At 47.0% G+C, this 16,768-nt stretch overlaps 1 protein-coding gene across 6 annotated transcripts in view; it reads left to right on the top strand.

The window, feature by feature from the left end:
* Positions 1 to 8,838: 8,838 nt before the first annotated feature.
* Positions 8,839 to 16,768, top strand: part of LOC123121321 (cysteine-rich receptor-like protein kinase 25) — a 9,786-nt gene continuing 1,856 nt past the window's right edge. For 2 of the 6 annotated variants that reach the window (XR_006459665.1, XR_006459666.1), the window contains exons 1-10: positions 8,840 to 9,643; positions 10,087 to 10,557; positions 10,670 to 10,985; positions 11,482 to 11,595; positions 11,764 to 11,861; positions 13,536 to 13,746; positions 13,844 to 14,075; positions 14,168 to 14,300; positions 14,461 to 14,812; positions 15,851 to 15,989. Coding sequence is in view for 4 of the 6 variants with exons in the window: in XM_044541253.1 (XP_044397188.1) it covers positions 11,553 to 11,595; positions 11,764 to 11,861; positions 13,536 to 13,746; positions 13,844 to 14,075; positions 14,168 to 14,300; positions 14,461 to 14,745 (1,002 nt within the window). In the remaining 2 variants the exon portion in view is untranslated. Of the gene's footprint in view, positions 9,644 to 10,086; positions 10,558 to 10,669; positions 10,986 to 11,481; positions 11,596 to 11,763; positions 11,862 to 13,535; positions 13,747 to 13,843; positions 14,076 to 14,167; positions 14,301 to 14,460; positions 15,110 to 15,850; positions 15,990 to 16,768 lie in introns of those variants that run through there. The other 4 variants (XM_044541253.1, XM_044541255.1, XM_044541254.1 and 1 more) reach the window with 4 other exon arrangements.

The following is a 16,768-nucleotide window of genomic DNA, read 5'->3' as shown; positions in this document are numbered from 1 at the left end:
GCCACTGAAGACGGCGATGGCCACGGCATGGACGGGCGCGGCAGCAGCGCGCGGGCGGCATTTTTTTATTTTGCTTTTATGTTAATTATGAAACTGGGCCGTTTAAGTGCGGCGTGAAACTGGGTCGTTTTGTGGCCGTGACCCTAAATATGTTTTAAGTTTTTTTAACTGCATTTATTTACTTTTTTAGGTATTTTATTTTAAGTTTTTGTTTTTTTATCACGTCCACCCCGGACATGATTTGGGGTATGGCCGCGCGTTGGGCGCACCCACAACCCAACGGACAGAGACGGACATGGGCGAACCCATTGCCGCCCCAAAGGGACAAAATCCGACCAAACCGGACGTCCGTTTGGGGTCGCGCGGTGGAGTTGGCCTTAAAAGTTTCCTATTTGTTGTGTGTGTGTTATGCGGCTAGGAAAATAGAGCATTGGGTCACAACGTGGTTGCTTTTGGTTGGACATGCAGATGCTCACACGTCCGCAGAACATCCTCTATAGGAGATTAGAGGATAGATGCAACTCACGATATATTGATCGGGTGCATATGCACGTATATATATAGGTACAAGGGTAGCCACGTCCTCAACTATACAAGGGAGGAGGACGGCTTGTGGTACAAGAAATATACATGCAATATACATATCTCAACACCCCCCGCAGTCGAAGCATCGGGACGTCCGACGCAGAGACTGGAGCGAAAATCCTCGAAAGACGACGTAGGCAACCCTTTGGTCATGATGTCCGCAAACTGTTGGGAAGTAGGGACATGGAGAACCCGGATGTGTCCAAGAGCCACCTGTTCCCGAACAAAATAGATATCGAGCTCAATATGTTTGGTGCGGCGGTGATGAACTGGGTTGGCGGAGAGGTACACAGCGGAGACGTTGTCGCAGTAGACAATGGTGGCCTTGGCGACAGGACAAGAGAGCTCAAGAAGAAGCTGACGAAGCCAAGAGCACTCTGCAACAACATTAGCCACTGCTCGATACTCGGCTTCAGCACTGGAGCGAGAAACAGTGGGCTGCCGCTTAGATGACCAAGAGATCAACGATTGTCCAAGATAAACACAATAGCCTGAGGTGGAACGTCTCGTGTCAGGGCAGCCGGCCCAGTCAGCATCCGAGTAAGCAGTGATGTCCAGAGCCGGAGAGGCATGAAGAGACAAACTGAAATCCAAGGTGCCGCGGATGTAGCAGAGGATCCGCTTGACCGCAGTCCAATGAGCATCACGAGGAGCATGCATGTGTAAGCAGACCTGCTGAACGGCGTACTGAAGCTCCGGGCGTGTCAGAGTGAGATACCGAAGAGCACCCACAATAGACCGATAAAACAAAGTATCCGGAGCAGGTGATCCGTCGGTGGCAGAGAGCTTGGCCTTCGTGTCGACAAGAGTAGACGCGGGTTTGCAATTAAGCATCCCAGCGCGATCAAGAAGCTCATGAGCATACTTCCGCTGATGAAGAAAGAAGCCATCTGCACGTCGAACAACCTCGATGCCGAGGAAATAGTGCAGAGGACCCAGGTCCTTAATGGCAAACTCAGCGCGAAGACGATCGGTAAGCTGTCGAAGAAGAGCACTAGAGCAAGCTGTCATGATGATGCCGTCGACATAAAGTAGTAAGTAGGCGGTAGCATCCCCGTGTTGGTAAATGAACAGCGAAGCATCGGAGCAAGCGGAGCGAAAGCCGAGCTGATGAAGAAACGCTGCAATGCGTTGGTACCAAGCGCGGGGAGCCTCCTTGAGCTCGTACAAGGAGCGAGAAAGCAGGCAAACATGCTCCGGACGAGTGTCGTCGACGAACCCCGTAGGCTGCTGGCAATAGACCTGCTCCTCAAGATGGTCATGAAGAAAGGCGTTGGAGACGTCCATCTGGTGCACCGGCCAGGCACGAGATACCGCGAGCTGAAGAACAGTGTGAATCGTCCCGGGCTTGACAACCGGTGCGAATGTATCCGTGAAGTCAACGCCAGCACGCTGTCGAAAACCTCGGACCACCCAACGTGCTTTATAGCGGTCGAGGGTGCCATCGGGATGAAACTTGTGCTTGAACACCCACTTCCCGGTAATGATGTTGGCGTGCCGGGGGCGGGGAACAAGCTGCCAAGTCGCATTGCGCTGTAGAGCCTCAAATTCCTCCTTCATCGCTGCATACCAAAGCGGGTCGCGAAGAGCCATACGAGCGGAGGTCGAAAGAGGCGACAGTGGCACCGTAGACGCCGGACAAGCATACTCATCAGCAGAGTAACGGAGACTCGGCCGATGAACGCCCATGCGTGCACGAGTGATAGGACCAGCAGGTGGTGGTGCAGTAGCCGTAGAAGCAGCAGGTGCCGGGGGCGCGCCATGCATGGCCGGGCTGGGCGACTGCCCCGACGAAGCTGGTGAAGGCGCCGGCGTTGCCAGCGAAGAGCCCGGGGTGGCCGGCGAGGCTGACGAGACCGGCGTGGCCGACGAGCCAGGCGAGACCGGCAAAGACTTTGATGAAGCCAGCTGAGGGGCTGGCGAGGCCAACGGTGCACAACCCAAAGAAAAAGGTCCCAGTGCAACACGTCGGTGTGTAGAGCCAGCCAAGTGGTGATCATCTCCAGCAGGTGGCACCTCCATTTGTTCCTGTGCAAAAGGAAAAGAGCACTCGTCGAAATAAACATGCCTAGAGGTGATGACACGATGAGACACCGGATCATAACATCGGTAGCCTTTAGTGTTAGCCGGGTAACCGAGGAAGACACAAGGCAAGGAGCGAGGGGCAAGTTCATGAGGGGCGGTGGCTGCGACACTAGGATAACCGAGGCATCCGAAAATGCGAAGACCGTCGTAGGATGGAGGAGACCCAAAGAGAAGATGATGTGGGGTGTAGTTCCAACGGACACGACACAGACGTAGGTTAACAAGGAGGGTGGCGGTGGCAAGGGCATCCGGCCAAAACCGGGGTGGCATGTAGGCGTGAAACAAAAGTGTGGACGCAGTCATTAAGAGTGCGAAGAACGCGTTCGGCCCAACCGTTTTGCTGGGAGGTGTATGGACAGGTTAACCGAAAGATGGTGCCGTGGTTGGAGAGAAGTGTACGGATGGTGAGGTTATCGAATTCCTTCCCGTTGTCAGTTTGGAGAGCATGGATGGGACGACCGAACTGTGTAGACACATAGGAGAAAAAGGCGAGGAGGATGGCGGGAACGTCAGATTTCCGACGAAGCGGAAAGGTCCACACAAAATGAGAGTAGTCATCGAGAATAACAAGATAGTATAGAAAACCAGAATTACTTGTGATAGGTGACGTCCATACATCGCTATGAATTAATTCAAAAGGATAAGAAGCAACTGTCGAAGAAGAACTAAACGGGAGTCTAACATGTTTGCCCATGCGGCATGCTTGACAAGAATGAGCATCCGCTTTATTACATGAAAAAGAAAAACCCTTGACTATTTGACGAAGTGCGGTGGTGCTAGGATGACCGAGACGAGCGTGCCAAAGATCAATGCCGACAGAGAGAGCGAGAGGTCCAGTGCGTGATGATGATGAAGGCTGGACGGGGTACATGTCGCCGGGACTGTCACATCGGTGAAGAACCATCCGGGTGCAGGCGCCCTTAACAGAGAAACCAACTTCGTCAAATTCAACAGTTACAAAATTATCACGGGAAAGATTACGAACAGAGACTAAGTTCTGAATAAGTTGAGGAGACACGAGCACATTATTAAGAGACAATGGCCTAGACGTAGATGGAAAAGGAGTAGAACCGACATGAGTAATGGGAAGACCAGCGTCGTTACCGACGATGATACGAGAAGATGTGTGGACGGGAGACGCGGAGGAGAGGTTACCCGGGTAGGCTGCCATATGAGATGATGCACCGGTGTCCATGAACCAGTTGCCACCGCCGGTGTAAGAACCGGGCTGAGGCGTGTATTGCAGCGCCGAGAGCAGAGCCGGGTCGTAGGAGACCGGCGGCGTGGGGTAGCCAGCAAACCCCGTCACCCCCACTGGGGTTTGGCGCGCCATAGCCAAACTGTGCAGGGTAGGGGGGAGGCGGTGGTGCCGGAGCGCCGAGCTGGGGGGTCGCGTAGAAGGCCTAGTGTGCCACTGGTCGAGGCCCGAGAAGTCCTGGAAGTGGAGCGCGGGGAACCGGCATTGTATAGGCGTGTACAACCCCGGTCCAGGGATTGTGGCCGGTACCCCCATGGTGGCGAGGGAAGTTGCTGTTGCTGGCCACCACCACGCTGCTGTCCACCGCCGTTGTTGCTGCGGTTTCCACGGCCACGGCCGCGCCGGTCGCCCTGGTTCTGCTGCTGTTGTTGGGGTGGGGGCACCGGCGCCGGAGGCCAAGGCGGAAGGGCGCCGTAGGGTGTGCCGTAGCCACCCGCACCAGCGGCTGCTGGAGGCACCGGTGGGCGAGGCTGCGGAGGCAGCGAGGCGCCGTGGCCCCCGGCGAGAGGTGTTGATGTAGACCCGCCGTGGGAGTAGCCGGCAGCGAAGGCGGTATGAACCGCACGAGCCCGCAGGTTCTTCAGGCGACGCTCCTCAAGACGTAGATAGGCCACCGCCCGTTCATAAGTAGGGTTAGCCATAAGAGTAAGATTGGACGCGGCATTACCGAGATCTTCGTTGAGGCCGGCGGTGAGGGTGGAGAGGAGGAGCTCGTCCCCAACCTTGAAGCCAACGTCGTTGAGCTCGTCGGGGAGAGTCTTGAGGCGCATGCAGTAGGAGTCGATGGAGGAGTCGTTTTGGTGGCAACCAAAAAACTCCTGCTGCAAGAAGACGATCCGTTGGAGCTTGTTGTCGGTGAAGAGGCCGACGATCTTCGTCCACACCGTGTAGGCATCATCACCGTCGCGAACAACAGTGTGAAAGATGTCCTTGGACACGGTGAGGAAGAGCCACCGGATGATGGTGGCGTCAAGCGCCATCCAATCCTCATCGCGACGCATGGCGAGGAAGTCGGTGGTGCCGTCGATGTGGTCACGGAGGTTGTACTCACGGAAGAGGAGGTTGAAATAGGTTTTCCATGCATAGAAGTTGGCCTCCGTGTGGGATAGCTTGATCGGAACACGATCGAAGATCGGAATGTCACGGATGTACGCCGGGTTGGGGAGAGAGCCGGCCTCGGAGGAAGAGGCGAACGGGTTGCTGCGTGGGAGAGGCTCGAGTGAGACATGGCAGCGATGGATGAGCGGCGCGACTGGGAGGCGAAAGCGGCGCGGCTGGGTGCTAGGGCAGAAGCGACGCACGACTTGAGGAAAAACGGCGGCGCGGCTGGGGATGCGAAAGCAGCGCTGGGCGTGGCTGGAAGCAAGGGAGCAGCGCAACTGATTGGGACGTGAGGTGCGGCGGCGACTAGGGCGCGCTGGAGAGAGGCGCAGCAGCAGCTAGAGCGGCGGCGGAAAGAGGTAAGGCGCGGCAGCAGCTAGGGTTGCAGGGCGCGCGAGGGTAGACCGAGTTAGGCTGATACCATATAGGAGATTAGAGGATAGATGCAACTTACGCTATATTGATCGGGTGCATATACACGTATATATATAGGTACAAGGGTAGCCATGTCCTCAACTATATAAGGAAGGAAGACGGCTTGTGGTACAAGAAATATACATGCAATATACATATCTCAACATCCTCAGATATGCTACCAGGTCCGCGGATATTTAGGGATCCCGTTGAATGGTAAAAACAATTTAGACACAGCGATCCAGACGTACAGGAGCTTTGAAAGTCCTATTTCCTCACCAGCTTGCAGAAAATGAAGGCGCAATACGCATTGATTTTTTCCCATCCGTCTGACATACGTATGGTTGATTGTGGAATTAGGCAACCACCGTGTTGCCGCAATCGCTGCAGAAAACACTAGTAGTATATCAAAGTTACTAGAGGAGCGAAATAAGTGAGTTGGCTGATGGAGCACATGTCAATTTTTTTTCAGCACATGGAGCACATGTCAATTAATCCAGCATGCGACGACAAACCATGGGATAAAAAAAAAACTTGAGGTGGCGTGCTCTTCATGGATCCCTTGCCAGAAGTATTTTTGCAAACCGGCATGTTGGAACTAAGCACAACCATGACTTCCACCTCCTAGCAAATTTTGTGATGGCTATGTTACGTGTGCTTAACCTTTGCTTAGTGTCATGCATAGGGTTTGCAGAGTCTGTCTTATGTCATGTTGTTACCTTCGTTGCTCTTGTCTAGGACATGTTAATTAAGTACTCCCTTCATTTTAAAATAAGTGTCTTTGATTTAGTACAACTTTATTTTGGGACGGAAGGAGTATATGATATTATGATATGGTAGTGCACAAGACGAAGGGTGGAAGGCTGGGCCTAATGCCTTATTGTTTTTGTTTCATTTGAGTTTCCCTAAGAATCAAGTTCTTGTTATTATGTTCCATGATTGAGCGCGTTAACCATATGTGGGTTTTTTATGCCCCCTTGACAGTTTCCATAACTGCAAACTATCCAAGAGTCATAAGTTGGTTTAAATTTACAAACTTGTGTTTTCTTTGTCAAGGACCATGGCCTCATGGATCTTTCGAAAAACTTGGGGCAGTGGTGTGGAATCCCACGTTGGTCCGCACGTGCGAAGCTACGAGTGGCTACTTGGGATTTAGTACTAGCCACCTCGGAACTTGGTGCAATACTAGCGACCGGGTCAGAGATACGACGACTCTTGGTTCGGATGTCGACCCAGCGGGTGTCTCCTGGACTATAGTAACGGAGCAAGTACCGTTCTTGAAAACTGCCTTAATCAGCATGTCTTGTGTCACAGTAGTTCGTGTCGCCGAGCAAGCGTTGTCGTGCCGCTCGGGACTTCCGGTGCTAGCTCATAAAATGGGTGCCTCTAAGCGGTAGATTCCGCTTGTTAACAGAGTGTGTATGGAGCCTATGATGGGGATGTTGGTGCACCCCTGCAGGTTTAAATGTTCTTCGAAAGCCGTGTTCGCATTTATGGATGATTTGGAGCTTAATGCTGATTCATGGACAACCTTAATCAATTTAACAAAAATTTGCCAACATGTGCATGCCTTGATTGTCTCTTCTTCGAGGGATAATTCCCGAGGAGAGGACACCAGAGTGTTATGAATGGGTAGGTAGGTGGATATATGATCAACTTACGACCTCGTTCGCATATGCTTTCTCATCTCAAATTCTAATAAAAGTAAGTATAGTATGTTGCTTAGCCGCTTGTTGTAACTTCACCATTTAACCCATTATCACACCTGAAAGTATTGTTAGTTCTAGTATCTTCAGTAATGAGACTTGTTGAGTACCCAAAGTACTCACCCTTTCCACAACAACAACTACAGGTACACGCTACTACGCTAATTGTGACGACAGGTTCGTTAGTATGTGGAGTTCTTCGACGATGACGAGTAGATTAGCGGGTTCTAGCTGGCAGCATGGAATCGATGGAATGTGATTGCTTGCTTAATGTTTCCACCTCTTAGGCATTACTTGATTTTTTTACTCGGACTATTTGAGACTTCGGCTGTGATGATAATGTTGGACCATGTGGTCTTCGTGTTTAATAAATTTTGATCTTTACACTTGTATGCCCTATTCATATATATACCATCTTTTTGGTAGTGGAATTGCTCTTATATTTGATTTGTAAAGACCATGACATATGACATTGTGTGTATGATACGAAGTCATATGCTACGACGACTCTATCTGTGCTTCTATTCTATAAATGGACCGCTAGGGTCTATATTTGGAATAATACCGCATATGGGGCCTTACAAGCTCTAATATGAGAAAAGAACATCATGTGAAAGTTTGGGAGAGAGGCCAGGGGTTTAGGACGAAAAAGAATAATAATAGCAATATTAATTAGGGTTTGAAATAATAAAAATATTGTTGTGACTAATATGTTCATGTCAAGTTAATGCAATGCAATATGATGGCATGATGTCCTAACAATGCCAGAAAAACATGCAAAGTTGTTTAGGGTATCACTCTAGGTTTTACACAATTTTCTAATAGTTCTGGCCGGTTTAAGTGTATTTGTTCTGATTTTCAACCAGGTTTTATTGTTTTTTCTATGGTTATTTTCTAGCCTTTTTACTCTATTTCTTTTGTTTTTTTACTTTTCCCATTTTATTTTTTCTTTATTATTTATTTTTTCCTTTCCCTTTTTTCTATTTTTTACTTTCATTTTCGAATACGTGGTGAATATTTTAAACATTTCATATACAATTTGGACATTTTTAAATACATGTTGAACATTTTTTTAAGATATGTTGAACAATTGTAACTTGCATATTAACCATTTTTAAATACACGGTGAACAATTTTAAGCACGCGTTAAAGTTTTCCAAAATTATCGCAAACATGCAAAAATTTCTTATTTATTTATGAATATTTTTAAGGGCACAATTTTTTAATAAGAAATTGCACGAACAAATTGTTGCATTTCTTAAACTTTTTTAGGAAATGTCATGAACATATTTTTAAACGTGTGAACATTTTTTATTTTCCTTTAAAAGTTGTTTTTAATAGTAGAACATTGTTTACCAATTATGTGAACATTTTTTTATATTTTCATGAAGATTTTTTAAATGGCATGAACATATATGTTTTAAACATGTGATCCTTTTGTGGAAATTGACAAACAAGCTTTTGAATTTTATGAACATTTTGCAAAAACCACACGAACAATCTTTTACATTATACGGCCATTTTTCATATCCGTTGAAATTTTTCAAAAACTGCAAAAGCTCATGGAGTGAGGGAACTTTTAAAAAAGGTGAAAACAAAAAAGTAAATAGGAACAACAAAAAGAACCAAAAACAATCGAACGAGAAAACGAGAAACGGCAGCTTAGTGGGCCGGGCCATGCGGAAGCAACTGCAGGCGAGCGGGGCGTGCGACTCGCCGAGAGCGAGACAGTTTGCGCCCGAGCAAGCACGCTCGTGCGCTCGGCCGCGCGGACGCTCCGCCCGGCGCCCTGCCGGCCGAGCGCCACCGATCGAGACGCGCGCTGAATGATGCGTGGAGGGGAGGCGGCTGGTGCACCCCCGGTGGAAGATCCGCGCGCCGGGCATCCAGAGCTCCCGCGGAGCGGAGGCGGAGCGAGTTGTGCTCGCGCCACTCCCTCTCCTGCTCTCCCTCTGCGCTCCAGGTGCTCGCGGAAATGCCGCGCAGCTTGACACCTCCGCCGGCCATTGTGCTTGGAGCGCCATGAGCGACAGGCGCAGACATCACACCTCCCTGGTCTCTGTCTAACCGCGTCCTCTCCATTTCCTTGAGACCGTGAGCCCTGAGCGTGCAGACACCACGCGACCACGGCGAGCACTCGTCGTCTCGTCAAGGTCAAGGTCAAGCACTCGTCGTCTCGCCTCTGTCTAAGCATTGTCGTCACTCACCTTCCAGGAAGTTTCGCGGAGCCGGAGACTGCCTCTGCCGATTGCGCATTTTCTTTGCGTCTGCAGTCAGCCTCTCATGTCTAGCAGTACACGCGTTCATTGCAGTCAAAGGTCAAGCAGAATCGACAACACCATGGCCACCCATGTCCCACAGAACACTGTACTGTGTGGCTATCTGCTCCACCCACCTCTACCGCTACTTCAGGACAGGATCGAGGCAGACAGTTTCTCGTGTGCTGCTCGCAGTTAAACAGCTGACAGGCAATCTACTCTGCTTCAATCCCAAGGTATGCTCCTACTCCCTCCGTCCCAAAATAATTGACTCAACTTTGTACTAACTTTTGGGACGGAGGGAGTACTTCCTATCTCCTTCCTTTGAACTGTGTTTTGAACCTCCATGTGTTCTTACTTCTTACTCAGAACCAAATAAAGTTTTTGTTCTGAATCTGGCCCCGACCGCCAAATGAATAAGATTAATCAGTCACCTAAAGCATCTGGCTACTGGCAACACGTTCAAAGTATTTTTTCTGGTAATAGGCAAATGGATCCTGTTCAGAAGTGAGTTTGCATTATTATCCTTACTTAGACAAAACGGGAAAAAAAAATTACTTACCCTCCAACCTCGAATGGTTCGACAGTTTTGATCAATTTTTTTTTGTCTTTCAGTGATCTTTCTTGGAATTTACATGCATAATACAGTGGTTTCCTTTCCTACCGTTTTCACTCACAGAAGGAGAGAGGTGGTGCAGATATGGCGCAGTGGAACGGCATGGAGCAGGCAGCGACTATCGCGCAGCTGGTGGGGGTGGATGCGTTGGGGCTCATCTCGACGATTGTACAGGCAGCACAGACAGTTCAGCGCAACAAGGAGACCTGCCAGGAGCTTGTGCAGGATGTGCAGTTGATAAATGGCCTGCTACGGATGCTGCAAAACCCAGAAATGATTTAGCGAGAAGAGATTGTAAATGCACTCAATGGGCTGGAGGGGACGCTCCGGGAGGCGTACAGCCTCGTCAGCTCCTGCCAGGACTGCAGCACCACATATCGCATATTCATGGAATGGAAACACACTGACCAGTTCCGACGCGTGAAGAAGAAGATTGCCAAGCACCTCCGCTTCTACCCTATGATCTTCCATGCTGACATAACTTGTCGTCTCGAAAGAATAAGCAACGGCACGCTGTCGACGTGCTCATCTCAGGTATAGTCAGTTTGTACTTCACTGGTAAACATCATCATGGCTTTTCGATTGTAGCCAAGGGTCTTCACGTAATACTAGTCTCGTATGCTTGAAATTTGTTTTGTTGTTTCAGGACGCAGGAGGAGTGCTGACATCATCTATCAGTCACTCAAACTCTGAAGCTCAGTCAGAATTCATCAATTTGGTCTACGTACTTACTTTGTTAGCAAGCACAAGGAAATAGAGATACTTAATCTGTTGCTTGGTTACTGCAAGAAGTGGCCACAACATTATTTCCAAAACATTTAGTTACATACATAAAATAGTTACTTTTATCTCTTAACCATGAATTTTCAGGACTGAATGTAGTTTACGGCCTGTTGAATTAGAAAGATCGCAGGCATGCAGGAGCGCTGAGTCCATTGCTGTTGAGGAACACCAGCTAACAAGTAATTCTTTCAGTTAACTGTTTATGGAGTTGGGATCTTGAATTTGATATATTGCATTGTATTGTGTACTACTAGGTTTTAGGGACAGGTAGGGGAAGGGCTATCACCCCAAAGGCAAGATAGAAGAGTTGCTCTCCTAATTCTAGCTGGATTTATTACTCATAGGGGTTGCTCTTTAACAATCCGATATAAGTAATAAATCATAGATCTTCTGATTGACTTGAGTCCCAAGTTAATAGCTCTTCCTAATTTAAATGACAAACTACGTAACTGAGAGATGGGATCTTAACCCATAAGTGGGAGCTGATTTCCTTGCCATGGGGCCATGTACTTTCATGTTCAACCTTGCCAAATGTTTACTTAACTTTCCAAAGTACAACTTCATGTCCTGTATGATTCTTCTTGAACATGGTTTAATCAAAGTATATTCCTATTACTTTTTCTGATATTGCTCATGAGTCATGTGTATAACATATTTAATTGAGTTTTAATTCAGGTTACCAGGAAATTGCTGAACCTTTTGCTAGGAAGCAGAAGTTCCGGTGGGGTCACTGTTTGCCCTGGAAAATGGTAGAAACAGCTCCTTGTATTCATGAACTCAACGGATCAGGTAGTAGCTACAAGCACCAACTCAACATCAATGCATACTGAAGATAATAGAATCAATAAATGAATATTTAGACGTATTAGTTATAACATTCGGCAAAACCCATCAACTTTGAAAGGAAACTACAGTCTGCATCACAAACAAACAAAGCTCATGGTGCATTCCCTGCAGGGTTTTCAGGTTTTCATTTCTCCCAATTGTTGGCTGCTACAAATAATTTTGCATTCCAATGCAAAATTAGAAGTTGTGGATACGCTGATGTGTATAAGGTACATAGTATGAATGTGCTTTTGAAAGAAAAGAAAAAAAAAATCCTTTTTGGATCTAGGAGGAAAAAAAAACTTTTTATCTTCTTGTATTATTCTTCGCAAGTATATTCTTAATGGTCCAAGTCTTGCTGCACTTTTCAAATGCATAACACACAAGCATCATAACTAAATTTTCACAACAAAACTTCCCTGGTTTATTCGCTGGTAGTTTTAGTGTTTTTTACTGATGCTGTTACCCTTTTAAGATGACCAAATTACCAGTGCAAAAAATTGTTTGGGCATTACATCAGCAAACATGCCTTTGCTCCTTTACTTTCATATATTCAAACATCATGAAGTGATCAGTTCATTAATTAAAATTCCCTGTCCCCCTGCTTCTGATTTAGCTACCTCAAGTTTATAAAAGATCTGACAAGACATGTCTTGGCATATGTAAATCAAGTTTCATCAACCCTGGCTAATAATGGCATGCAAAAAAGGTGCATCCACAACACCTTTACCTTTGCATACGACACATTAAACTTTATTCTTTCTGAATTTTTCCTAAACAGCATAGCTCTGATATTGAGTTTTGAGAGGCGAAAGATTGCATGCTGCTTGTTAAAGATAGATATTGATGGGACCCGACTAGATGACGAGTCGTTTATTGGCCCAATCTTTCACGGTACTCAACGAAATAGCAAGAACGTCGACAAACGATCGTCGCAACAGCAGCGTGGGTCGAAATAGTAGAGTGGCTCTTCGGATCAAGCAAAAACGCAAGAAGACCAAAGAACAAAAACTTGAGCAAGAATCTGATCGGATCAAATCCTACACATATAGCAGCTCCAAAATCCCTCAAGGATCAGCAAACAAGACATATATTTGACGCATCCAACCTGATGCTTTTCTCCACCCACCTCCAAAAAGTTCCGTCCCGTACAAGGCCGAGGCCTGCCTGTTTTATAGGCAAAACTAAACCTGAACCAACCGACCTAACAAACAAGCTAAAAAGATACGGACTCTTATCTCTTTCCTATTCTAACTAATCATGATTTAACTAATTAAGTATCCGGCAAGCCGATCACAAAAATCCAAAACAGACTAGCACTCAAGGAACGTACGTATGTTAAAGCTAAGTCAACATGGTTTGGACTCCTCCACGTTGCCTTGGGGTTTCGGCCTTCACGTCCTGGTACTCCTCGCACAGACGACCAATACAAAAGAAATTGCATGGTGTTCTAAAGGTTGGTTTGATCTTTTGCTTCTCTGGTTGTGTCGACGGCACCTCAATACAAAAACCTCCAATCTGCAGTGTACATGGAATAGCGCGGTTTATGGTCACATCAGATATCCATTCCCCGGATGAAGGTTCTAACATGCCAATTTAGACATATTTCTACCAGAGAAATTCTTACTTGTAATTAGTTTTAACATGGATTAAGATATGTACATATGTATGTCACCTTTTGTTTTGTTATCTGCAAAAGGAGCACAATCTTAAAGCATTTCTACATAACATGGATGTAAAATTGAATACTGTATTGAGCCGAAATGTATATGTCTAGAATCAAATGGTTATTTGGCATACATCCAACCTAGACGCTCCCCTTTTTTTTTTTGGAAATCTTTGCAGCAGTAATAAATCACATACCGACAAATTGTCATAGATAAACCTAGTGTTGATGCTTGCAGGGACGATTGGACAGTGGACTTGAAGTCATGATCAAAAGATTTCATCAAAATAACTCCCATTCTTCACTCACATTTGAAAATGAAGTCCGCTTTCATGCAAAGCTTCTACACAAAAACGTTGCTAAGCTCATTGGATGTTGCAGTGAAAGAGGAGAAGCACTTTTAGTCTATGAATCTCTACCAAATGGGAGTTTGTCTGACACGGTAACTGGTATGCCTCTTCTAAGTTGTTCTTATAGTTCATTGTGGGCCTTTTTCACTTAGTTTGTTCTCTCACGATTGTGACCATAAGTATCTCACTGGCACAGGAACAAGGGTGTCGCTCAACTGGTCTGAGCGCTTCAAAATAATTTTAGGGATAGCCCGCGGGGTGGCCTATCTACATGATTGCTGTGGGATACAAATTATGCATGGGGATTTAAATCCACAAAGGATTCTCTTAGATTCTTACATGACTCCTAAGATTACTGATTTTGCTTTTGCAAAAGTGTGTAGTCCGGATGGGCGTGAACGACACAAGGGTAGTTTACTCGGTACAAGGTATGAACTTATCAAATTCACAGTAAGCCTTTGCTCCATCACCTCATGTATTTTCTTCATCTTCATGTATTTTCGTATATGTTTGGTTTTAGGGGTTATATGGATCCTGGATATGTTATTGACCGTATCTACTCAGTTAAGAGTGACGTGTATAGCTTCGGTATCACTCTTCTTGAGATAATTACTGCAAAGAGGCCCGATGCACTTTTCAAGGATGCAGGTGATGTAAGTACATGTGCTAACTACTGTCCTCTGAAAACTGTGCTCTGCAAATAGAATTCCTTGGATGTACCAGCCCATTTTCTTTGTTCATATATCGGATTTGCTAAATAGGGGCACTCAAGTAATATAAAACGAATTGCCTTCTCTATTTATGATGCTGCAGCTTGTCAGATTGCCGACAATGGCAGGATCAATGGAGATGTACCACATGATAGATCCAGCATTGCATGGTGAATCAAAAATGGCCGAGATAATGAGATGCATTCAGATCGCGGTATGGTGCTCCAGGCCCAATGCGGGAGACCGGCCCAGCATGTGGGATGTTCTTCTGATGCTCAGCTGCGAGAGTGCAACCTTACGTGTGCCGGAGCCATCCCAGAGCCAGTGCGACACACAGGAGCCGTGTGAAGGGGTGCTATCGGATTCGGAGATAACTGAACCAAGATAGTACTCCTTTGGGCGATTCAAGGCCACAGATTTCATCGGGATCTACATGGCGCCCAGAGGATATTTAAGTACAGTACTCTCTCCGATCCAAATTAATTGACCTAGCTCTAGTAGAACTCATGGGAGTAATTTATTTAGTTGAGTATTTGCGCATCTGTGGAGCGATGATATGGGTACATAACCATTTCTTTTTGCACGTGTGTGTCACTCGTTATGATCACTCAATCACATTGTAGACACAGCATGAATCTCCTCAGTTTCTCACCAAGTACCCTGTAGTGTAGGTGTGCATCGTGCTGTTTATTCTTAACTTTGAAGAGAAGGTTATAGATGTGTGAACCCTGCAATGTACACCATGTTTCATCTTGATTGTATCGTCGTGCAAAAATCAAGCCGTCTGAAGCGCCTAGCTTATCCAATGTAAGCGCCTAGCCAACCGGCAAGGAGCGCAGGCGGCGGCGAAGGGCAGTGACACTGTGTCGCGTGGCCGCCTAGTGCGTCTGAAGCAGCTCCTGAATCCTGATGCATCATAGCTTGGGCCTCCTACGGTGTTGTGGCACGTTGCCTTGCCACCTCGTTGCCCTCAAAGTGTTTGACAAAATGACGCTTAATGTTGTTCAACTAGAAAGCAGGTTTCGCCAATAGAATGATACGTAAGCTTTGTGTATTTGAGAAAAAAGAAAGCAGGTTTCACCAAACCACGCGCATCGGACTAAGGAAGCGGCAGCACAAGAAAAAACCTGCTAAAGTGTCTGAAGTGAATTGAATGCTTTCTCCATTTTACCTGTCCTTTTCTGTTGGCCGTGCTAGAGTTTTCCCATTTGAATGGCTAGATATTTCGTATAATGTACATGCCTCTGTCAAATATAGATATGTTTGCCTTATACCAATTTATATGTTTTAACATAATCAATGATGCTTGATTAATTTAGATAGTATAACCCTGATACGCGGGAGCTCCTTTTAACCGCCTGTTTTAGTAATATGATGATAGATTAGCCTGAGGAATCAGAACCTACATAGTTCCATTTAGCATCTGAAACATTGTTTTTATGTGTATGATAAAAAAAATCATGACCCCCTCCCTCCTCATTTTTGTAATGTAGTCGACGCCATCATGTGTATCAAACTTGAGTATGGAGTAATGAAAAACTGGATGGGTGATCCATGTTTCCCAACCAAATATGCATGGGACGGCGTGAAATGTAGCAGCACAACTGGTAACGCTACGAGGATAATATCTCTGTGAGTTCTTTTTAAATGGTCTGTTATGTTCTACTCATATATGTAGCCATTCCCTTATGTTGAATGGTAATTTCCGTGCAGAGATCTCTCCATTAGCAGTTTGCATGGCGTGATATCTAATAAATTTGCATTGCTCGCGGCGCTCGAATATTTGGAAGTATCAATTAATAGGATCACTATTCTATATAGAATTTTTAGTTAAACTATTATTTTTTAAGGAAAAAAGTCCATTTACTACCCTGAATAAAGTGGGCGGTTCACTTTACCCACTGATCTATTTTTCCGCTTCTTTTACCCCCCAAAACAAAACCCAAACCGGACAAAACACCCCCTCGGCTGGTTTTTCTCCACCCGCTGCTGATGTGGCACTAGTCAACGGCGGTTTTGACCTAGGTGGGGCCCCCTTGTCAGGGTTCTCTCTCTCTCCGCGGGGTACCCTGCTCCGCCACCGCGCCTTGCCGCTGCTCGCCCTCACCGCCACTACTGCGCTGCTCGTCCTGCTGTTGTTGCCGCCGCCCCTAGCGCATTTGCCACGCCTCGCTACACTCGCCCACACCCGCTCGCCGGCCACCTGCACCTACCGAGCTGCTCTGCTGCTTGCAAGCCCCCTCCCCCCCCGGCCGCACCTGCGCGCGCCTCCTCTGCTGTCGTGCTGCCCCGCCGCTGCGCCCCGTCCGCGCGCTCGCCTAGCCCGCGACGTCGCTGACCGCAGCCGCCTGCCTATGTCGGCCGGTGCCCGGCCGCCCCTTCCCTTCCCGCGCCGACGCCGGACCGTGCCC

The sequence above is a fragment of the Triticum aestivum genome, chromosome 5D, assembly GCF_018294505.1.
Source record: "Triticum aestivum cultivar Chinese Spring chromosome 5D, IWGSC CS RefSeq v2.1, whole genome shotgun sequence".
In the NCBI taxonomy this organism is placed as follows: domain Eukaryota; kingdom Viridiplantae; phylum Streptophyta; class Magnoliopsida; order Poales; family Poaceae; genus Triticum; species Triticum aestivum.
Note: the sequence above shows the minus strand (reverse complement) of the source record. Positions and strands in the feature narration are given on the sequence as shown.